Below are 24,260 nucleotides of genomic sequence, written 5' to 3' on the forward strand. Positions count from 1 at the left end.
ATGACGGTAACTTGAAATTGGCTAATGTAGGGATATTTACACAACGGTAATTAGCAAATATTACAAAAAAGGGTTCCCCTCTAGAACCAGAGGACCAGTTGTTAAACATCTATGAGCACATCACTGCATATTCCATTTGCTTGAAATTCTCTTCTACCCTTCTTTTCCCCCATATTGAGGTTTCTCAGCACTTTCTTTTTCTCCTGGACTAGTGAATTTAACCTTGAGAATAGGTTTAACCTTGAGCGTGGTGCTCATAAAAAAGATCTTGTAAACTTAAGGAGAAAATATTCCCTCCCATAAAACTATAGGAAAGCAGACCTATTTAAAGTGAGTTCTGATAAAGAGGTGTATCGAGAATATTCACAAAGAGCATTGGTTTTATTCTCCTGCCAGTGGGAAGACTTGTTGAAAGTGTATAATCCTGCTCTGTTTTCATATAACAAAGGAGTCTTTTAAGATGCCTGGACTTCAGAGATTGTTATGTACTGTGAAGTGTAGCCTTTAACCCTTAAAAGTCCGTAATTCTGATTGGTTGTCACTCAATAGTTTGATGCCCTGATAACAATATTTACACTGATATATATATATTTTTTTCTGAGTGCATAACTTGCAAGTTTTTAAGTTAGTCCAGAAAAGAGCCTTTGGCATTTCCTTGCCTACCTCCATGCATGCTAAATTCCTTATTCAAAGGGTCTGAGAGCATGTGAAATTTACAGGATCACTTTGGATCATAGGACTACTACGAGTATGTGGTCTCAGGGCTGCCTGTCCATTTCCTTGTCTTTGATGAATTTCCTCTTTCATTCTCCTCTATGCTATTGTAAATACTCGGTCTGCCTTTCAGTTCCCCGTATGCAGTTCCAAGCAGGTACTCTTTCTTAGTTCCAGCAAATGATCTTTTCCTCCTACTTCATCAAACAACCATAAAAGAGTGACAGATAAATAGTCACAGATGGTTTTCTTACAGATGGTTTTCTAGGAGCTGACAAGCTAACCAAACCCACTTTCACCCAACCAAAATGAAAAGAACAAAATGAATAAAAGTAGCCAAAAGTCACACCAGCAGTGCTGAGACAAGGAATGCCAAGAACTTTGAAAAATGTTGTCTGGAGGCAACAATCTGGACTCTAAAATTGAATGAGATTATATAATCCAACATGATTCTACTGGAGAGTGATGGTAGGGCAAAAGGAAGCCACACAACATTCTGAAAAATTTTATTAATCCTGCCACACTCTATACCAAACCCATTATCCAGTCCTGTTAGTTCTGTTCCTAGATATATCTGGAATCCTCTCCATTTCTCTGCATATCCATATTTTTAATATAAAGGAAAGTTACTCATGTGGATTATTTTTGTCCATATGATTATTGAACTCTCTTATCAATGTAGATAAGTCTTCCAGATGCTTCTTTCATATTTCATAGGTAAAAAAAAATGTCATATGCAAATAATAACTTTGTCTTCTCTTAAAAAAAAGTTGGGACTTACATTAAAACTGAAAAATGTTGACTGACAGATATAAAGGAAATAGAGAAACTTCATGTGCATCTAGGTATGAAGACTATTTTTAAGGACACCAAATCTTCCCAAATTATTTTACAGCTTTAATAAAATTACTGAATTTACTAAAATTGAGCTTTACTTACACTCATTTATTTATTTATTTTTGGCTGCGTTGAGTCTTTGTTGCTGCACGCGGGCTTTCTCTAGTTGTGGCAAGCGGGGGCTACTCTTTGTTGCGGTGCGCGGGCTTCTCATTGTGGTGGCTTCTCTTGTTGTGGAACACGGGCTCTAGGCACACGGGCTTCAGTAGCTGTGGCACACAGGCTCAGTAGTTCTGGCTCGCGGGTTCTAGAATGCAGGCTCAGTAGTGGTGGCGTACGGGTTTAGCTGCCCCACGGCATGTGGGATCTTCCCTGACCAGAGATTGAACCTGTGTCCCCTTCATTGGCAGGTGGATTCTTAACCACTGTGCCACCAGGGAAGTCCACATTTTTTTTTTTTTTTTTTTTTTTTACTTACACTCTTAATAGGACTTTGTTTTTGTAACTTGCCAAAAGTTAATTTGAAAGAACAAGTTAAGGATGGCTAAGAAAATTTTAATTAATAAATAGGTTAAAAAAGGGGACCTGTCATATTTTAAGATATTTTGTAAAGCAGTTATTACTTTGGTAATATTGACAGAATTCAAAGATGACTGAAACAAAATAGACCCTTAACAGACCCCAGAATAAAACACTTTATAAATGTCAAACAAAGGAAACATCCGAAATTAATGGGGAAGGTACAGATTATTCAACAGAATGGTGCTGATATTCTCTGCTTAGCATGGACACCTGTGAAGGGGCTGATGAGTCTTTGTGTGAGTAAACTGGGAAGGTGGCCAGACTTCAGAGCAAACTAGAACCTGGAAATCTGAGGAAACTGCAGTCTCTCTGAATCTTCCTTTCATGGCTTTAGGCCAGGCTTTCTCAGAGTGAGAAGTGTCATCCATCATGTAAGCATAAAAGAAAAGCAGTAATGCAAACCTCTGATATAAACAATGTTAAACAGCTTTTCTATTTTTTTGTGCCGCATGGTTTGTGGGATCCTAGTTCTCCGACCAGGGATCAAACTCAGGCCCTCAGCAGTGAAAGCACGGAGTCCTACCCACTGGACCACCGGGGAATTCCCTAAACAGCTTTTCTTAACATAGGATGTCTCAGCATCTTTAATATGCTCACAGTTACCATGAATCTCTAAGAAAGGCACACAGCATGGAATATTTACCAAACTTATTTAATCTTGGAACCCTTTTTGGGCAGAGCAGATTTCTGGACTAGTGTCCCATGCAACACACTTTGGGAAAACTGTGTCAGTCAATAGGAAAGGAGCTATCTTGGTGGATATGTCACTCAGGGTTCTTGATTGGAATTACAAGCCCATGTCTGCATAATTTAAGCATAAAAAGAACTTATTGGGAAGGGAACCCCTTGCTCTCAGACTCAATGGGAAGACTTGGAAAATGGGGCAGGATCAAGGAAGGTTGGCCATCAGAGAAGACTCCGGAGATGTCCCTTGAAGAACCTCTGATATCTCTGAGACTGTGCATTACTGTCTCAGTCACGCAGTGGTGGCATCTGATTCACTCTGGTGAGAAGTTCTGGGCGTGTTTTTGATTTTCTGGGCACGTGTTCTGTGTTCCATGTGTGTGACCGACAGGCGGTAGGCCACTTTTCTCAAGGCCCCGTGCACACACTTGAAACCATAGAACACTTACGCTACAGAGTCTTGAGGTTTGTTTTTTGGCCACAAGGTGGCTCACTTCTCTTTTCCATTTCTGGTTGAAGACTCAACTCTGGACCAATGCTGCCAGACATTTTCATTCAACAATCAGCCCACACTCCAGCATGCCAGCCAGCTCCGTTGTGGCGACCCGCAGCCCCAGTGTCTTGGGACTGGACATACCAAGATGACCAATAGGCGGTCCTACACAAACAACCTTAGAGCATCTCTATGAAGGCACCTCATGGGTTGATTATAACAATCTCAGACTTCTAGAAGTTTGGGCTTTTAAGGCATCACTTAGCTTTTTTTGGTGACTTTTTTTTCCTACTGTGAGATGAGAGAAACTATTTGGATTTGAGGTTAGTGATGATGAACCAGGTTATGACCTAGATTCATTTTGTATACCTAATCATTATGCTGAGGATTTGGAAAAGGTGTTTATTCCTCATATGGACAGGACTGAATGGCTTGCTCGAGATGTGATGAAGGAAATGGGAGGCCATCACATCGTGGCCCTCTGTGTGCTCGAGGGGGGCTATAAATTCTTTGCTGACCTGCTGGATTACATCAAAGCACTGAACAGAAATAGTGATAGATCCATTCCTATGACTGTAGATTTTATCAGACTGAAAAGCTACTGTAATGACCAGTCAACAGGCTACATAAAAGTGATTGGTGGAGATGATCTCTTAACTTTCACTGGAAAAGATGTCTTGATGGTTGAAGATATAATTGACACTGGCAAAACAATGCAAACCTTGCTTTCCTTGGTCAAGCAGTGTAATCCAGAGATGGTCAAGGTTGCAAACTTGCTGGTGAAAAGGACCCCTCGAAGTGTTGGATATAGGCTGACTTTGTTGGATTTGAAATTCTAGACAAGTTTGTTGTAGGATATGCTCTTGACTATAATGAATACTTCAGGGATTTGAATCTTGTTTTTGTCATTAGTGAAACTGGAAAAGCAAAATACAAAGGCTAAGATGAGAGTTCAAGTTGAGTTTGGAAACATCTGGAGTCCCATTGAAATCACCAGTAAAGTTGTCAAATGTTCTAGGTCTGTGGCCAGCTGCTTAGTAGAGCTTATTGCATGTACTTTCTAAGAATTTTATCTGCTTTGTATTTTAGAAATGTCAGTTACTGCATTCCAGAACTCTTTTATTTGCTCTATGAGCCTAGTCTAGAGGCTCAGTTCCCTTTGGGTGGATTGCTGTTTGACTCGTAAATGAAAAATCTCTTAAACCATACCACTGTTGAATGAAAATATTGAAATTGTATCTGTAAGGAACATTTAAAGAGAAGAATATATTAGTTTTTTAGTTGGTATTTTAATTTTTATATATTCAGGAAAGAACAGAAGTGATTGAATATTGTTAATTATACCACTATGTGTTTAGAAAAGTAAGAAGCAGTCAGTTTCATATCAGTGACAGCACTTAGAGGTATCATTATGTCAGATAAACCGTATGTCCTGGAGTTATTTTAGTAGGTTTCAGTAGTATTAACTGTATTTTCCTGCTTGTTCTGATTATTTCTGGTGAATCTTTGTCAATGGTTCCTTTTAAATACAGATCAGTATGTTCCAAAAATGTACCACTTTTTGAATTCTTCAATGTAAAAAATCCTTAAAATAAAGTCTGTCTCTTTAAAAGAAAAAACAAACAAACAAAAAAACCCAAGCATCCAGACTGGGCAACTCTTTATTTTTTTAAGTCTATTTTCCTTCTTTCTTTCTTTCTTTTTCTTTCTTTCTCTTTCTTTTCTTTCTTTCTTTCTTTCTTTCTTTCTTTCTTTCTTTCTTTCTTTCTTTCTTTCTTTCTTTCATGTTTTTATTGAAGTATGTTGCTGTACAATATCATATAAATTATAGGTATACAATATAGTGATTCACAATATTTAAAGGTTATACTCCATTTATAGTTACTATAAAATATTGTCTATATTCCCCAGATGTACAATATATCCTTGTAGCTTATTTTATACCTGATAGTTTGTCCCTCTTAATCTCCTACCCCTATATTTCCTCTCTCCTCTTTCCACTGGTAACCACTAGTTTGTTCTCTATATCTGTGAGTCTGCTTCTTTCTTGTCATATTCCCTAGTTTGTTGCATTTTTTAGATTCCACATATAAGTGATAACATACAGTATTTCAGCCTGGGCAACTCTTGTTATGTGGCACTAAGCAAGATGTTTCCTCGTAGCGTTATCTCACTTGACTTGAACTGGCATAGGAGATGGAGGGGTCCCCAGATCACCCACCAACTGGGGTGTGGCAGAGCCAGGATGCCATCCCAGGACTCATGTTTTTCCACTGGATAGGTGGTTTTCAACCCTGGCTGCATGTGACTCACCTCAAGAATTAGCAAAGATACTGATGCCTGAGCCCCAACCCATACCAATTACGTCAGAATCTCTGGGGGTAGGGTGCTGCATCTTTACAAACATGCTCTGAGAGTGACGACCACTGCAATAGGTCTTAGACACGTAGCTCTCCTTCTCCTCTGCCCCGCCCAGGGAAGGGAGCTCTGGGCAAGGGCTGTGTGAGCATGTAGTTCTCCTGTAGTTGAGTCAGATATATTGTGAGAAACAGATCTATTTGCAGGAAATGAAAACATGTACCTATATCTCTGTACTATGTTTTAAATAAAAGTAATTTGGAAAAATGTCACGTATTACACCATTTCAAACTACATTTTTCTTTTGTTGCTGCTTTAGGCTTAATCAGGGATGTATTTTATTTTTCTTATGTGCAAGATGCCAAGAATTATCCAGAGAGAATTGCACTCCCCTGCAGGGCAGGAACCATGGCCCTTCTGTTCAAGGCTGAGTTCTCAGCATCCAGCATAGAGCTTGGCACACAGAGGGCACTTGATATATTACACTGGATGGATAAATGGATGCCTGAGTGGATAGAAGCAAGACCATCCACTTCTCTGGGGATATTCCCGTTAGAAATAGGATGGAAGACACTCATTCTAAGTGTTCTAGATCAAAGCAGCAGCTGCAGGGACATCTCTAGAGAGCAGCAGGAGGCAAATGAAAGTTTAAGGTTCTATTAGGGAGACTGACCCAGCTAAAGGGCCAGCTGGAGAGCTTAGTGGGGGAAAGAAGTTTGTAACCTTAGCAAGATGGGAAAAGAAACTAAAAGCGAACGATTGCAGGTGAGAGCAGTTATCTCATTTACTTTCTGAAAAGAGCAAAGTGGAATTATTTGGAAAAAGAAACCTGTAGTTAAGGTTGAAAAAGTAAGTTGGAGGGAACCATCCACCTCCTCGGTGTATAAAGTGCATGTGTTACGATTCGTTAGAATGTGGACATATGTTGGGATTTTATAATTTCTTGGCTTAATGATTTTAGTTCGTGGAGGGCGAATGTCCTGTTGTGGTATTGGAGATATTGTCACGGGATTTTGGGTTTTTGGGGGTCCTGTTCTTTTTTGTGGGTTAGGGCACAGGTTTGAGTAGTACATGCAGCACAAAAAAGTCCCATTAAGACAGAACTGGACACTTGCTGGGTTTTACTTACTCTGGGCACTGGGAACTTGACTCCAATGGCCAAGCAGGATCCATGAGGTCAAGGACTAAATGATTATTATACAGATTATTTATGCATTATGGATGGAAGTGAAAGGTCAGCTCTCATTCCACATCCCCCCACTTCTGGGGGAGGGGTCCCGGGGCAGGAGCCGTGGGAAATATGGATGAATGAATTATAAAATAGGTGCCATGGTTATGCTGTTTTCATTGTCTCAGTTCTTCAGTTCTCTTTGCTGACTAGTTAACTAGTGCTAACTAGTATCTAGTTAACTAGTGCTAACTCCTAACGAGTGTGGTGAAGGGGACAGTTTCAATTCTGGGGATTCTCTTCTGCATGTTCCATGACATCCTTTCTACACAAAGGCTGAGGCTGCACCCATTTTCACCTCTTGTCCTTTCTCTGTTCATGGCCGTAACTGGTGGCTCTCCATCGTAGCTAAGTCTTTTTGTGTGTTTTCTTAGCATATGACAGTGGTTTAATATGCTTAATATTTCAAGCATGCTTACAAATGAAGACAATCATAATAATAAACTCCATCCACAAAAGACAATAACACATGTCAGAGAAAACGTGAAGTCTTCAGTAATCTCACTAGCTATCAAGAAAATGCAATATAAAAATTGACTATAATATTGGTACAAAAGAAAAAAAGAATTACTCCCACTGTTGATGAGGGTCCAGGAGAAATGATTTGTTCTATTATATACAAACCTTTCTAGAGCATAATTGTCAAAACTTATCACAAAATCTATTTTTTTAAAAAAATACATGTTTTGGTCCAGCAATTATGCTTATAGGAATTTATCCTAAGGAAATAATCATGGATACAACACAGAGATATTACTGAAAGATATTCATTGTGAGGTTGTTTATAGTGATGAGGAACTGAAAGCATCCTAATTGTTTACTAATAAAGAATTGGTTACATAAATTGTTATAGCTATATAATACAATAGAATACTAGGGTTCCATTAGAAGTAATAATATAGACTTTTTTATGGGAAGGAAAATAGTCAACAATAATTTATATAATCAGTATATTTAGCATGGTGAATCACATCAAAACCATATGTATTTTATTTTATTTTTTTTTACAGTTGTCATATGTTCTTTTTTTTTATTGATTCACAATGTTGTGTTAGTTTCAGGTGTACAGCAAGGTGATTCAGTTATACATATATATATATTTTTTCAGGTTCTTTTCGTTATAGATTATTACAAGATACTGAATATAGTTCCCTGCACTATACAGTAGGTCCTTGTTGTTTATGCAGCCAAGTTTTGGATGAGCCTGAGAAGAACGCCTGGGGGCGCAGGTGGATGAAAGAAGCTGTGATTCTTGCCCCATGTTGGGTCTGTGGTCTCTAGAGCTCTGGGGACTCCTAAAAGTTAACTAGACTTCAGTAAGTGGTTTACTGAATGAGCAGGACTAGTTAGACAGTAACTTTATGATTGCACTTCAAACTTGCTTTCGTTTCTTGTTCTTTTTCACCCTGGATGGAACCTCAGGCAGGTGTAATAGCTTTTCTAATCATATTAATATAATCAAAAAATCGAGTCAAAAAATCACAAAAGGGAAAATGCCCATCAGATTTGAGTTTCTCCCCTTCCCCAGTATGAGATGCTGGGGGGAGGGCTTGGCTTTTATCTCGTTCCCCTCCTTTCTCTCTTCTTCATTCTACCCACCCTACCCCCAAATTGTAGCTTGCTACAGGTGTCAGAAAGGTCTTCTTTGATGGGAACAGTTGAAATCTGGTATTCATGCTTCTGGACGCAGCATATTGTAAATGTCAATTCATTTTCCTTGGCATGCATTTGGGGGTTTTCAGGAGACCTGCATTGCCCAGGTCTTCTTGCACAGGCTGTCTGCTTATGGCCTGACCTCAGCGCCTGCTTTCTGTGGTCCTGCCACACACTCATCCAGGTGGTCCATATTGGCTCAGTCCCTCTCAATCAATTAAGAAGAGTTTCCTACAGGGAGAGGGTGCAGGGCGGGGGGCGGGGGTGGAAGGGAACGGTGGCGGCAGGTCTGGTCCATTGACACACATTTTTTCCCCACCAAACTCTGGAAGAGATTTCACCTTTATATTTTGCTTTTCTTCCCCACTCTGCTGTCCCAACGCAGTAGTTAGCTAAAGCTTCTTGCCTTGGATTTTCTCCTCTTCTTCTTCTTTTTTAAAAAAAAATTTATTTATTTTTGGCTGCATTGGGTCTTTGTTGCTGCACATAGGCTTTCTCTAGTTGCGGCGAGCGGGGGCTACTCTTCGTTGCAGTGTTTGGGCTTCTCATTGCTGTTGCTTCTCTTGTTGCAGAGCATGGGCTCTAGGCACATGGGTTTCAGTAGTTGCAGCAAGCGGGCTCAGTAGTTGTGGCATGTGGGCCCTAGAGCGCGTGGGGTTCAGTAGTTGTGGCACGGGCTCTAGAGTGCAGGCTCAGTAGTTATGGCCCACGGGCTTAGTTGCTCCGCGGCATTTGGTATCTTCCTGGACCAGGGCTCGAACCCGTGTCCCCTTCATTGGCAGATGGATTCTTAACCAGTGTGCCACCAGGGAAGTCCCTCCCCTTCTTTTAAAATAGATTATTTTTTAGAGCAGTTTTAGGTTTACAGCAAAATTGAGCAGAAAGTATGGAGAGTTCTCACATACTCCCTGCCTCTAGAGGGCGCCCCCAGCCTGTTCCACTCTCAACACACCCCACCAGAGTGGTGCATTTGTTAGAATCGATGAGCTTACTCGGCACATCGTTATCACTTTAAGTCCATAGTTCACATTAGTGTGCGCTCCTGTTGTCGTACATTTTATGGGTTTTGACAAATGTGTAATGACATGTATCCACTATTACTGTATCACACAGAGTAGTTTCACTGCCCTAAAAATCCTGTGCTTCACCTGTTCATCCCTTCCTCCCCCATAACCCCTGGCAAGCACTGATCTTTTTACTGTGTCCATAGTTTCATCTTTTCCAGAATATCATAGAGTTGGAACCATACAGTATGTAGCCTTTTCAGATTGGCTTCTTTCACTTAGTGATACACGTTTAAGTTTCCTCCCTGTCTTTTCATGGCTTGATGGCTCATTTCTTTTTATTTTATTTTTTGAATCCAAGGATAAATTGATTTTATTAAAAAAATTTTATTGAAGTACAGTTGATTTACAATGTGTATTAGTTTCAAGTATACAGCAAAGAGATATATATTCTTTTGCAGATTCTTTTCCATTATAGGTTATTACAAGATATTGAACATAGTTTCTTGTACTATATACTAGGTCCTTGTTGTTTGTCTCTTTTATAGTATTATGAGTCTGTTAATCCCAAACTGCTAATTTATCCCTCCTCTACCTTTCCTCTTTGGTAACCGTAAGTTCGTTTTCTACGTCTGTGAAAATAACGGACATAGAAATTTTGTTTTGTAAATAAGTTCATTTATATCATAATTTTAGATTCCACATGTAAACGATATCATATGATATTTGTCTTTGTCTGACTTCGCTTAGTGTGATAATCTCTAGGTCCATCCATGTTGCTGCAAATGGCATTATTTCATTCTTTTTTATGGCTAGTATTCCAATGTGTATATATATGTGTGTGTGTGTACATATAAATATACCACATCTTCTTTATCCATTCATCTGTCAATGTACATTTAGGTTATTTCCATGTCTTGGCTGCTGTAAATAGTGCTTCTATGAATATTGAGGTGCATGTATCTTTCTGAATTAGAGTTTTCATCTTTTCCGGATATATGCCCAGGAGTGGAATTGCTGGATCATATGGTAACTCTCCTTTTGGTTTTTTTAAGGAACCTCCATACTGTTCTCCACAGTGGCTGCACCAGTTTACATTCCCACGAACAGTGTAGGATGGTTCCCTTTTCTCCACACCCTCTCCAGCATTTATTGTTTGTAGATTTTTTGATGATGGCCATTCTGACCGGTGTAAGGTGGTACCTCATTGTAGTTTTGATTTACATTTCTCTAATAATAAGTGATGATGAGCATCTTTTCATGTGCCTATTGGCCATCTATATGTCTCCTTTGGAGAAATGTCTATATAGGTCTTCTGAGGTGCTCACTTCTGAAAGGGGTACTGACACAGTGTTGGCTCAGAGAGTTCAGAGGATCAAGCACATGGGTTGTTTTTTGGGTAAGACCGTCCTTAACAGATGTCACCTCAGGGCCCTTTAATTTATCCCCCACGCTTGTTTCTCACAGAGAACATCCCTAAAGATGCTGGTGGTCCTCTTCCCCCTCCTGCCAGCAGCCGGTTTCCTCCTGTCTTTCCCTGTTTCCTTTGCATCTCAGACACCCCCTCCCATGGTGGCAGCAATATTGAGGTTCTCTCCCCTCCTCCTAGGCCCTTGTCCTATCTCTGACTCTCCAAATGCCCCCAACCTCCTGGGACCATTTTACCCAGTCCCCCTACCCCAAATGGCTTCCCTGGACCCCCCTCCCTGCGTCAGGTGGAGCACCAGGTTTGAACCATTGGTGGACACCAGTGGGGTGACCCTCCTGTTTGGAGAAACATGGGGTGGATGCTTCGGAGGGAGAAGTGCTGGTCTCGCACCAAGTCCATGTACCATTATTTTAGATTCCACATATAAGCGATATCATATAATACTTGTATTTCTCTGTCTAACTCAACTTCACTCAGTATGACAATCTCTAGGTCCAGCCATGTTGCTGCAAATGGCATTATTTCACTCTTTTTTATGGCTGAGTAACATTCCATTGTATATATGTACCACATATCTTTATCCATTCATCTGTTGATGGACATTTAAGCTGCTTCCATGTCTTGGCTATTCTAAGTAGTGCTGCAATGAACATTGGGCTGCATGTATCATTTCGAATTATAGTTTTGTCTGGGTATATGCCCCGAAGTGGGATTGCTGGATCATATGGTAGCTCTATTTTTAGTTTTTTGAGGAAACTCAATGCTGTTCTCCATAGTGGCTGCACCAATTTACATTCTCACCGATAGTGTAGGATGGTACCCTTTTCTCCACACCCTCTCCAGCATTTGATATTTGTAGACTTTTTAATGATGGCCATTCTGACTGGTGTGAGGTGGTACCTCATTGTAGTTTTTTTTAAAAAAATTATTTATTTATTTATTTTTGGCTGTGCTGGGTTTTCGTTTCTGTGTGAGGGCTTTCTCCAGTTGCGGCGAGTGGAGGCCACTCTTCATCGCGGTGCGCGGGCCTCTCACTATCGCGGCCTCTCTTGTTGCGGAGCACAGGCTCCAGACGCACAGGCTCAGTAGTTGTGGCTCACGGGCCTCGTTGCTCTGCGGCATGTGGGATCCTCCCAGACCAGGGCTCGAACCCGTGTCCCCTGCATTGGCAGGCAGATTCTCAACCACTGTGCCACCAGGGAAGCCCCCTCATTGGAGTTTTGATTTGCATTTCTCTACTAATTAGCGATGTTGAACATCTTTTTATGTGCCTGTTGACCATTTGTATGTCTTCTCTGGAGAAATGTCTATTTAGGTCTTCTGCCGCTTTTTTGATTGGGTTGTTTGTTTTTTTGATATTGAGCTGTATGAGATGTTTTTGTATTTGGGAAATTAATCCCTGTTGGTCACATCGTATGCAAATATTTTCTCCCATTCCATAGGTTGTCTTTTCATTTTGTTTATGGTTTCCTTTGCTGTGCAAAAGCTTTTAAGTTTGATTAGGTTCCATTTGTCTATTTTTGCTTTTATTTCATTACTCTAGGAGACAGATCTAAAAAAAATTTGCTGCAATTTATGTCAAAGAGTATTTTTTTTTTTTTTTTTTTTTATGGCTGTGTTGGGTCTTCGTTTCTGTGCGAGGGCTTTCTCTAGTTGTGGCAAGCGGGGGCCACTCTTCATCGCGGTGCGCGGACCTCTCACTGTCGTGGCCTCTCTTGTTGCGGAGCACAGGCTCCAGACGCGCAGGCTCAGTAATTATGACTCACGGGCTCAGTTGCTCCGCGGCATGTGGATCCTCCCAGACCAGGGCTCGAACCCGTGTCCCCTGCATCGGCAGGCAGACTCTCAACCACTGCGCCACCAGGGAAGCCCCTTCAAAGAGTATTTTGCCTATGTTTTCCTCTAGGAGTTTTATAGTACCCGGCCTTACATTTAGGTCTTCAATCCATTTTGAGTTTATTTTTGTATACAGTGTTAGAGAATGTTCTAATTTCATTCTTTACATGTAGCCAGGACAAATTTAGTTTAATTTTATTTTTTTGAAAAGATTTGAGAACTCTTTATTTTTAAAAATTAATTATTTATTTATTTTGGCTGCACCAGCTCTTAGTTGTGTCACGTGGGATCTTCGTCACGGCACATGGGATCCTTAGTTGCGGCATGCAGGCTTCTTATTTGCGGCATGCGGACTCTTAGCTGTGGGATGCATGCGGGATCTAGTTCCCCAACCAGGGATCGAACCCAGGGCCCCCGCATTGGGAGCGTGGAGTCTTACCCACTGGACCACCAGGGAAGTCCCAGGACACATTTATTTTTGATGTTTTTAAAAAAAATTTCTTAGCATGCAATTACTTCTAGAGTTAGCTTACATTTTTATTTTTAATTTTATTTTTATATTCCTCCCTTTCATTTTTTTTAAATTTATTTTTTATTGAGGTAACATTGGTTTATGACATTATATGTTTCATATGTACAACGTTGTATTTCTACTTCTGTATACACTACAGTGTGCTCACCCCCAAATTTGATTTCCATCCATCACCATACGGTTGACCCCCTTTACCCATTTTACCCTCCCTCCTGGCCCTTCCTCTCTGGTAATCACTACTCTGTTCTCTGTATCCATGTGCTTGTTTTTCTTTGTTTGATTTATTCATTTATTTTGTTTTTCTTGTTTTTGTTTATTTTTTTCACCCACGTATGCGTGAAATCATACAGCATCTATCTTTCGCCATCTGACTTATTTCACTTAGCATAATACCCTCAAGGTCCATCCACATTGTTGCAAATGGGAAGATTTCATCTTTTCTATGGCTGAGTAGTATGCCATTGTATATATATTTATAACACATCTTCTTTATCCATTCATCCATTGATGGCATTTAGGTGGTTTCCATATCTTGGTTACTGTAAATAATGCTGCAATGACCATAGGGGTGCATATATCTTTTTGAATTAGTGATTTTGAATTCTTTGGATAAATACCCAGAAGTGGAATAGCTGGGTCATATAATAGTTTCATTCTTGGTTTTTGGAGGAATCTCTATGTTGTTTTCCAAAATGACTGCACCAATTTATATTCCCACCAATACCATATGAGGGTTCCCTTTTCTCCACATCCTCACTAACACTTGTTATTTCTTGCTTTTCTGATAATAGCCATTCTAACAGGTATGAAGTTATATCTCATTGTGGTTTTGATTTGCATTTCCCTGATAACTAGTGATGTTGAACATCTTTTCATGTGCCTGTTGTCCATCTGTTTGTCTTGTTTGGAAAAATGTCTATTCAGCTCACTTTTTTAACCAAGTTGATTTTGTTATTGGTGTTGAGTTGTATAAGTTCTTTATATTTTTTGGATATTAACCCCTTATCAGATATATCATTTGCAAATATCTTCTCCCATTTAGTTGGTTGTCTTTTCATTTTGTTGATGGTTTCCTTTGCTGTGCAGAAGATTTTTAGTTTGATGTAGTTCCATTTGTTTATTTTTGCTTTTGTTTCCCTTGCCTGAGGAGACATATCCAGAAAGATATTGTTAAGACTGGTGTCAAAAAGGGTGTACTGCCTATGTTTTCTTCTAGGAGTTTTATGGCTTACATTCAAGTCTTTAATCCACTTTGGGTTGATTTTTATGTATAGTGTGAAATAGTGGTCTAGTTTCATTTTTTTGCATGTGGCTGTCCAGTTTCCCCAACATCATTTATTGAAGAGACTATTCTTTCTCTTGTATGTTCTTTGCTTGTCTGTATAAATTAATTGTCCATATATGTGTGGGTTTATTTCTGGGCTCTCAATTCTCTTTCACTGATCTATGTATCTGTTTTTCTTTCAGTACCATGATAACTCATTTCTTTTTAGTGCTGAATAATATTCCATTGTTTAGAAGTACCACAGTTTGTTTATCCTACTATTTATTTATTTATTTTTTACTTTTATAAAAAAATTTTTGGCTGTATTGGGTCTTCGCTGCTGCTTGTAGGCTTTGTCTAGTTGCAGCGAGCGGGGGCCACTCTTCATTGCGGTGCATGGGCTTCTCATTGCGGTGGCCTCTCCTGTTGCAGAAAATGGGCTCTAGGCACGTGGGCCTCAGCAGTTGCAGCACACAGGCTCAGCAGCTGTGGCACGTGGGCCCTAGAGCATGCCAGCTTCAGTAGTTGTGGCGTGTGGGCTCAGTAGTTGGGGCATGCATGCTCAGCAGTTGTGGCTCGCAGGCTTAGTTGTTCCAAGGCATGTAGGATCCTACCAGACCAGGGATTGAACACATGTCCCCTGCATTGGCAGGAGGACTCTCAACCACTGTGCCACCAGGGAAGTCCCATCCTACTATTTATTTACTATCACCTACTGAAGGCCTTAGACCTTTCATTCATGTGTCAAGTACCAGACTCTTTATCTCTCAAACTTCAGGGATATATCCCAAAATTTCTATTAAGGCTACCCTAACTTAATATGGTGAGGAACTGTGGTAGGTACAATAATGGCCACAAAGATGTCCACATCGTAATCCCAGAACCTGGAAGTACATTAAGTTACATGGCAGAGTGGAATTAAGGCTGCTAATAAGCTGGCTTTAAGAATTCCCTGGTGGTCCAGTGGTTAGGACTCGGTGCTTTCACTGCCGAGGGTGTGGGTTCAGTCCCAGGTCAGAGAACTAAGATCCCTCAAGCCTTGCGGCATGGCTAAATAAATAAATAAGCTGGCTTTAAGATACGGAAACTATCCTGGATTATCTGGGTGGACCCAATGTAAGAGGCCTTAAAAGTGGAAGCAGGAGGCAGAAGACTCAATGTCAGAGTAATGGGTTGTGATAAAAACTCAACCTGTGGACACTGGCTCTGAGCCAAGCAAAGTGGGGAGTGAGAAGGGGGTGTAGTTTCCCAAAGGAGGGGGACTCTTCATATCAGAAATGGAGATGGGAGTGATGCTGGGGAAAAGATACAGGAGCTGTCCCATTCAATACTTATATAAATATATACACAGTTATAGTTAGGTATAGCTATGGATATAGATGTAAATGTATATATACATACATGTAGATAGGAAGAATGAACTGTGCGTACAGCTTTTTTTTTTCTGTATGGTAGATACTTTTTTTTTTCTTTTCACTCACCTGGATTCTTTTCTATAATGGATATCATTAATAAAGAAATAAAAGATACAAAAGGAAACTATGCATACTTTTCCCAAGAGCCCTTTGTTACTCTCCTGCCATGAATTTGCCCTCTCACTAAGGACACAGGCAAGGGCTCTTTGACCCAGATAGTTCAGAGCAGCCTCCTCTGCCTGGCACACAGTGATCCTTCCATGCAGCCAGGCGGCTCCCCCATATCCACACCACATTATTTATGATGGCACCAGACGTAACTGCCTGTTCACTGAGGTCTAGCCCATTGTCACTGTGCCAGAGAAACACTGCCCTCACACAATTTTCTAAAAAAGAGGAACTCATTCCCAGGGTCAAGGGAGAGCTGGGGAGGCTCCCTGTGGTCATGGGAAAGTCTTCCCTTCTCCCTGGGATGATGGATGTCATGTTTTCCCAAGAGAAACACTGTTTCTGAGGGCAGGGTCCATGGTTTTCTTTCTCTTTGCAGCTGGTGCAGAGCAGGCATTCTAGAGGAAAGGATGGATGAAGGGCCCCACCTACCATTTCTTTCTTCTTGGTTTCTCTGCCCTATCCCCTGTTCCCAGGGCACCCACCCAGAGGGTGGCATGGAATCCTTTGGTTATCTGGGATCTGCTGGTCAAATACTGCATCACATTATATACAGGAGTCCCCTGTGAAGCCTGTGGATCCGTCTGACCAGCTGTCGTAACTGTCTCCTTTCTCGTTTCATTCTCCCCTCCCCTCCATTCCTCCCATCCTCCCCCAACCCCTCTCCCTGGTTTGTTGTCTACTCTAGTTTCCTCTGTGCCTTGGATGGAGGGACTCGGATCACCACTCCTTGGAGATGACCCCCAGCACTGCTGGGGCATTTCAAACAGCCCAGGTCTCTTTTCCACTCCCATTGATTATGCCTATGGTCTACCTCCAAGCATAAGGAGAGTCCCAACCAGAGAAGGGGAAAGTGGCCAAACTGTTTCCTTCCTCCATCCTTATCCAGAGGAGGCCTTAGAACCCCAGGAACATGGCAGTGGGGCAACAGAAAAATGAGCACTAACTTCCCTCTCTCTCATCACAGCAGTGATTTTTGGTCACTCTAGATCTGGCCCAAAGTTCCTCCTCTGTTTGGAAGAGCGGGGTTCGCCTAAATGTCTGGGAGAATCGCTCTCCCTCCTGGCTGGAAAGTGAGGCTGAGGCACTCACCTCCCACTTGGTCTTTTCTCCTCTGGGCTGTCAGGTCAGGGGTCACATAGAGCACCCAGAGGGATGCACGGGAGACTGCTCAGGAAATACCTGCGGATAAGCACGGCCAGAGGAAAATAGCTCATGACCCACATCTTCCCTGCAAAGTGGGAAATGAAACTCCACATGGTCGGGACTTTTACAGAAACCATCTCTGAAACCCCAGAGGGCCCACAGGATTCCGGTTGCTTCTTGCCTATCTTCCTCATGCTGGATCAGCCTTTTGTCCAGCTATCAGCAGAACACCTACCTGAAACCTCCATTTCCATCACTTGGAGTAAATGCCCCCCAAGCCCAGTCCCATCGTACGCAGTGAGTCCCTTCCCAGCTTGGCGAGGCTTCCAGATCCTTTCCTGGGACCACTGGGAGGGCACATGGGCATTCTACCAGTCACTCATGCTACATAACAGCAGAGGTTGGGGAAAGTCAACTTTTCAACAGAGAGGGAAGAGGACAGACATTCCAAGATGTTATGTGGTAGCTGCTCTCCCTCAAATGCCTCAGGAGGAGACCAGGACCCCAGTGGTGCTTTCTACCAAGAATCTAAAGTAACTTGGATTCTTCTCCATCCCCAGGCCCTGGGACGTGGATGTGAGGCCAGGAACCAGGAGCAGAAGGGCTGAGGTGATCCTGGGATTAGACTGGGTAACAAGCATGAGAGCCCAGAAACAGAACATTCTGACTCCTTCTGAGCCCTGGTAGAACCAAGGCTCTTCAACTAGGTGAGCGGCTTTAAGAGAATAGGCGTGGTTATAAATATTCAGAGACTGGCAGTGAATTAGGAGTGAGGTCTTCAGTTTGTGGGATTAGCCAACGTCAAAGCTTAGAGCAGACAGCAGGCCTGGACGTTATGTGGGTAGGGAGGAAATGAGACAGGATGAATGGAACACCATCCTTGTGACCCAGCTTCCTTCCCAACACTTGGAAAGGGTGGTGTGGAGTCCTCTCTGGTTTCCCTCAACCAGTCAGAGAAACAGCTCTAGTCTGAGGCCTATTCAGCCTGGAGAGGGGAGCAGCAAGGGGTCTGTAAGCACAATGAACTGGTCAGAGAGGGAGGTGGGATCCTCTCAAATATCAAAGGCAGCAGAAGCCTCTGCAAGTAAAGGTAGCTATTTCCTTGGCCCCGATCATTTAGCCTCCAACCTTGGTCCCTGACACCAACGTGTCATCCAGCTTCACTGGCTCAGAGTCAGCGAAGCCAGTCAGCTTTCTAGTCCTGTGGCCAGAATTGTTATGTATTGTTGGGTAAGGTTTAAAACCACACTTGCCTCATGCCTTTACTATGGGAATGAATGAGAACTGCTGGAGGCCATAGAAAGATGCAGTAGCTTCTAGAAGACAGATTCCAGTCCACAGGCTGGAATCTCAGAGTTGAGCCATGATCAGACATCAACTAGTCCATTCATTTCTCTTTCATCCATTCATCCATCTTCCATCCATCCACCCATCCATCCATTTTCCATCCATCCATCTTCCATCCATCTATCCATTCATCCATCCATCCATCAATCCATCCAATTATCTGGACTGACTTCCTTCTTTTTCTCCTTTCCTCCCTCTCTTCCTCTCTTCCCTCCTCTCTTTCCTACCTTCCAAGAAATATTTGTTTAGAATCTGTTATATACCAGGTTTCTCAGATTTGGCAGACTTCTTCCAAGTGTGAGAAGCTTCCCAGGAGAAAACTTAGTCCCTCATGGAGCCCCAAATCAGCTCCCCTCTGCCCTGAGCATCTCCCATGAATGAAAGAACAGCTCCTGGTCTGGTATTGCTGAGCCTCCCCACATTGTCTGAGACCCTCACAAATGCAGGAAGCACAGAGGAGAAGCCAAATCTTACACTTACAGTTTGAATCTCCAAGCCCCATTTTATAGAGGGATACTATATCATCTAAGATGCCCTAAACAGAAGTAGAATATTTTATTGCAGTGGTCTCCTTACTGGTCTCCCTGCTTCCAGACTCCCCACACCCTGATCTCTGCTCCTCACCACGATCAGACTGATTTTTCTTCAGTGTTCCTGTCCTTGTCTCTCTCCTGCCTAAAGTCCTTCACCTATAAGCCAGAGTTCAAGCTCCTTAACACGACCCAAAAGGATCTTTATGATCTGACCCCAGGTGCCTCCTTAGCCCAAGCCCTCCCTGCTCAGGTCATATATTGATACTCTATACTCCAACAGTGCCAAACTACTTATAATTCGCCAGGCACTCCATACTTTCCAATATGCTAATCCCTCTACCTGGAACTTCCTAAAATTACTCCAGTCTCTGTACTTCCCTTGAACTGTGCATATTCTTCTACTGTTATGCTTATCACCCTGTATTGTAATTTATTTGCTCAGGTCTGTCTTTCTTACCAGATGGTGAGCCCTTTGAGTACAAGGACTGTCAGTTATTCAGCTCAGTCCTAGCACAGTGCCTGGTATCTAGAAGGCATTCAATATGTATTTGTGGGGTGAATGGATGGCACGATGGAAGATGGATGAGAGCCATCTTATAAGAGAAAAAGCTTAGCCTGAGGACAAGGTAGTTAAAGTGCCCATGTAATAGACCCCCGGAGAAGATGACAAATGGCCTCTTCCTGAAAGCTCAGGCCCTTGAGGAGAGGACTGAGCTGTAGCCTAGGTGCTTAAGCCAGGAATGGGGAACTTTGGGATAACACAATGACTTCTGGGGGTCACTTTCCTTTTCCTCTAGATAAAAGGACTTTGGGGAGAGAGCTGGCCGGGAGCACCTGTGCCACGAGGGTTACGGTGCAGAATCTGCTCAGGGCTCTGTGTCCAAACCCACAGTTTGCTGGTCCAACGAACGCTCTCCTCTTCTTCCTGCAGAGCCTCCTCCCAAGACGCATCCATCTCTGGTTCTGGGGAGACTTCTCACAGTCTGGGCTGCAGTCATCTTCCTGACGCTGGTCCTGGCCACCTCCGTCCTGCTGCAGGCCATTCTCTGTAAGTCCTCCGCTTCCATCTGGGCTCCAGCCTTCCCCTCGGCCGGTCGGCTCCCTCTCTCCCCCGCTCTCTGCTGGTCTCTCCTGCCTCTGGCTTTTTCATTTGTCTTGTTTCCCCTCTTTCCACGTGCAGTCAGAGAGTCCCCTCCCACCTCCACACCCCCGCCGTCCCCAGTAAGATCAGCTGCTGCCCCTTCCTTTCCAATTCCGGGGAGATTTTCAGGGCAGAGACCAACATGCCTGTGCTCTAGGACACGCTCTTTTGTCACCAAGAAATGTTCGCCCATCTTCATCCTGTGTCATTTCCTCCTTCCTCTCTGAGTTTCGTGTCCCTTTGATTCAGAGCCTTGTGGGTAGCCCCCAACAGTGAGCATGATGTTTCCTGACCCCACAAGGGATGGTGTCCCAACTGTATCCTCAGCCCCAACTGACTAGATGGAGAACCTGGCCAACAGGTTAGGGTTAGGGTTAGGGTTAGGGTAAGGGATCACTGCCCCACCCCCCGCCCCACAGGACCCCTTCTCTTCACTCTCCTGCTCCCACAAAGGTCATGGCAAGGGAGACTTCCTACTTCTTCATTGGATGTGTGATGTATCTTTCTCCCTCTTCTGGCTTTGCCAAGCCTCATGGCCTCTGCTGCTTCTTCCTCTCATTAGGTCTCCAGAAAGCAGGTGGAGGGAACATCTGCAGTCTCCCTTCAAGGCCTCGGGACATATTTGGTCTTGGACTTGGAGGGTCTGAGCAGGGTCTCCTCTGCTTTGAGTCCACTTGTCTTACTTTTGGTTTCCTCTATGGCACCTAAGCCTGTGGCCTGAACAGAGTGTGACAGGGGGTGGGACAAGGGAAGAGAAGAAATGGTTTCATAATTCTCCCTTTTTGTATTCTCTGGAGAAGAGATCACCTCCAGATTAGAAGTCTGCATAGGCTCTCCCTTCCATAGCTGCGAGGGGCTTACGGGCAGTCATAAGCCGTGCGGCCCAGAGGGACGTGGGAAGTATGACAAAGGGGTGTTTGAAGGCATCCCTTTACCAAATGCACCATGAATTTGCAAAGAAAATTTAAAACTGGATTCTAACCCCCTCTTCTGCTTACCTGTGAGAGCCTCTAACACAGAGGCCGTGTTTTGTCGATCTTTGCATGAGCTGCCTCTACCAGAGTTCCTGGTGCATGGAAGGTGCCCATCGCGTGTTTGTTGAACGAATACGTTATGAATGAGTGGAGGGGAGGCAACTGCTCCTTGGGAAGCTTGAGCCCATCCCGTCCCTCTCCTTCCTTTTATTACCATGGCAACACCCCCACTCCAGTCTCTGGGGATCCCCTTGGCTGACCTCTTGACTTTCTCAAATCCAGATCCCTGGTTTATGGGCACAATATCAGATGTCAAGACCAATGCCCAGTTGCTGAAAGGTCGTGTGGACAACATCAGCACCCTGAGTTCTGAAATAAAGAGGAATAGAGGTGGCGTGGCAGCAGTTGGCATTTAGGTCCAGATGGTGAATGCCAGCCTGGATCATGTGTGTTCTCAGATCCGGAGGTTGGAAACCAGCGTGAAGGAAGCCAATGCACGGCTGCAGATGCTAACAAGTAGTTGGGAAGGAGTCGATAATTTCAATGCCCAAATCCCGGAGCTAAAAAGAGATTTGGATAAAGCCAGTGCTTTAAACGCAAAGGTCCGGGGACTCCAGAGAGGTTTGGAGAATACCAGCCAGTTGTTCCAACAGCAAAGTAAGTGACTCAGAAAAGAACGTTGCAAGTTGACCAGTGGCCCGTGGGACCTTGCCAGTCTTAGGCATGACACCACTGGGCTGGTGTGTGTGGAGGGAAGGGGGAGAGGAGCAGGGCAGCCATGGCTGGAAAGTTAAGAAGAGAGGGCTCAGCACTGGGTTTGGAGAGGGCTTAGGGGCTGTTCAGGAGAGAAGGCACTAGGGACCAGCCAGGGTTCCCACACCAAGGCATAGAATATGAAGGCATTAGGGAGTCTCTTTGTCCTGATCCAAAGCCAGCCATTTTCCATTAGTCTCTACCTAGAGCCCAGGGGCTCAGACACTTGTGATGGCCAATGGAAAATTAATCCTCTCCACAAGAGAGACATATTCTTGATTCAGCCTCTCTCACTCTCCCCTCTCTGAGCCCAGAGACGCTACCAATCTCAGTCAGACTTTCAGGATCTGAGGGAATGTCCCCAAGCTCCTACACAAGGACCCAAAGACCCCAGAACCCAGCTCCATTCACTCTGTCTCTGGGATCCCACTCAAGTATCCCCACCTAGCCAGCACCAGAGAAAACAGGAACACCAGAGTACATATTTCACTCTTGTTCTCCAAATGACATCCTACAGATGGTTTCTCAAGGCTGGAAGTACTTCAGGGGGAACTTCTGTTACTTTTCTCAAATCACAAGGACCTGGTACAGTGCCCAGCAGTTCTGCTTGTCCAGGGATTCACACCTGACCTCAGTGACCTCGGAGAGTGAACAGGTGAGTGCTGTCCTGTGGGCTCTAGGAAGGGGGTGTATTGGTAGCTGTATCAGGCAGGATGGGCAAGATTATGCTGCGGTGACAAAAATCCCCAAATATCAGTAATTCTTCAGAGTTACTTCTCACTTGTACACTGCATGTCCAATGAGGGCCAGCAAGGGGTTCTGCTCACTGTGGTTACTCAGGGCTTAGGTCAAAGGAGATTTCATCTCAACATATGTTTCCACAATTGCTGAAGTGAGAAAAGGGAACATGGCACATTGTGTGTTGGCTCTTAAAGCTTCTGCTGGAAGCAACAGACATCACTTCAGCTGACATTTCATTGGCCAAACAAATGATGCAGTATTTGTAGCTTCAAAGAGGGCAGGGTAGTACAATCTTTCCATGTGCCCAGAAAATAGAAATATTTGTGAATAGCATTAATGACACTGTCTAACCCAAGAAGTCCCCTACCTGGTGAGGCAGAATATTGAACAAGCTCCTTTCATCTGGAGGTGGGATAGCAGAGCAGGTGAGATCATGGGCTCTGGAGTCAGAGTCTAGAGTCCTAAACCTGTGTCTGTGGGTTCAGGGGCTGTTGCTGAGGATGGGTGAAGAACACCCAGAGAGATAGATGCTCCAACTCGGAGTCGTGGCAGCACCTCTGCTCATTCTGTCTCTCTGCAGGAGTTTCTCTACAGGACTGCAGGCGGACTTCTCTACTGGATCGGCCTGAGCAAAGCAGGGAGTGAGGGGTACTGGTACTGGGTGGATGACTCGCTGTTCAACAAGGTCCAGAGTGCGAAGTAAGCCCCAAGAACCCTCCTTCCCAGACTGACTTTCTTGGGCCAGGGCCAGGGCATGAAGAGTGGAGTGATAGTTCCTACTGACCACAGGGTTTGTGATTCTTCCCCATCCTCGGGCGGCAGGAGCATTGAACAGAGATCTAGCTGACCTCTGCCACTAATTGGCTGTGGAACTGGGGACAAATTTATGGCCTCTCGGTGCCCTCTGGGGTTTGGCAGCATGGCCGTCCACCCAGACTTGGCAGGGACCTCGTTCTAAGTCTAGGTCTCTGCACTGTGGGTTCCTGTAGGGCCTTGAGAGTTGTGGGCTGGTGTGGCCCTAACTTACGGGGTGATTGCAGGCTCAGAGGTTGACAGATCACTGGTCCCCTTCCTCTCAGGCATGGAAAAACTTGTGATGCTATCATCACCCGGCACCAAAGCTGGGGTTGAAATCTCTCAGTTATTCATTGGAAATATGTTTTTCTTTGTTTTTTTCCTTTGATAGGTTCTGGATTCCAGGTGAGCCCAACAACACTGGGAACGATGAACACTGTGCCGATATAAAGATGTCCTCACTGCAGTCATGGAATGATGCCTCCTGTGCCAATGAATTTCTTTTTATCTGTAAACGAGCCTACATCCCATCAGAACCATGGCAGGACTGGCCCCCAAGCTCAAACTTTAAACTCCAATGCTTGTTGAATTCAAGGAAATGCGGCTCTCTCCTTCATACTCCAGGGTGATTTT

General features: G+C 43.6%; 1 protein-coding gene, 1 long non-coding RNA gene and 1 pseudogene across 3 annotated transcripts in view; 2 read left to right on the forward strand and 1 right to left on the reverse strand.

Annotated features, from left to right (window-relative positions):
* LOC309643478 (hypoxanthine-guanine phosphoribosyltransferase pseudogene) lies at positions 1-7,786 on the forward strand (annotated as a pseudogene). The gene is made up of 2 exons: positions 1-6; positions 3,634-7,786. The product of its transcript is annotated as a hypoxanthine-guanine phosphoribosyltransferase pseudogene (transcript).
* The window catches only part of LOC309643419, a 149,901-nt gene that overhangs the window by 18,759 nt on the left and 106,882 nt on the right, over positions 1-24,260 (reverse strand). The window lies entirely within an intron of this gene.
* Positions 6,401-24,260, forward strand: part of CD207 (CD207 molecule) — a gene marked incomplete at its 5' end in the record, with an annotated part of 20,564 nt that continues 2,704 nt past the window's right edge. Inside the window, 7 exon segments of the mRNA XM_082426207.1 lie at positions 6,401-6,433; positions 20,028-20,271; positions 21,621-21,751; positions 21,755-21,995; positions 22,568-22,746; positions 23,413-23,531; positions 24,019-24,252. Coding sequence (XP_082282333.1) covers positions 6,401-6,433; positions 20,028-20,271; positions 21,621-21,751; positions 21,755-21,995; positions 22,568-22,746; positions 23,413-23,531; positions 24,019-24,252 — 1,181 coding nt within the window.

This window comes from Balaenoptera physalus (genome assembly GCF_965194825.1).
Source record: "Balaenoptera physalus genome assembly, chromosome: 15".
Lineage (NCBI taxonomy): Eukaryota > Metazoa > Chordata > Mammalia > Artiodactyla > Balaenopteridae > Balaenoptera > Balaenoptera physalus.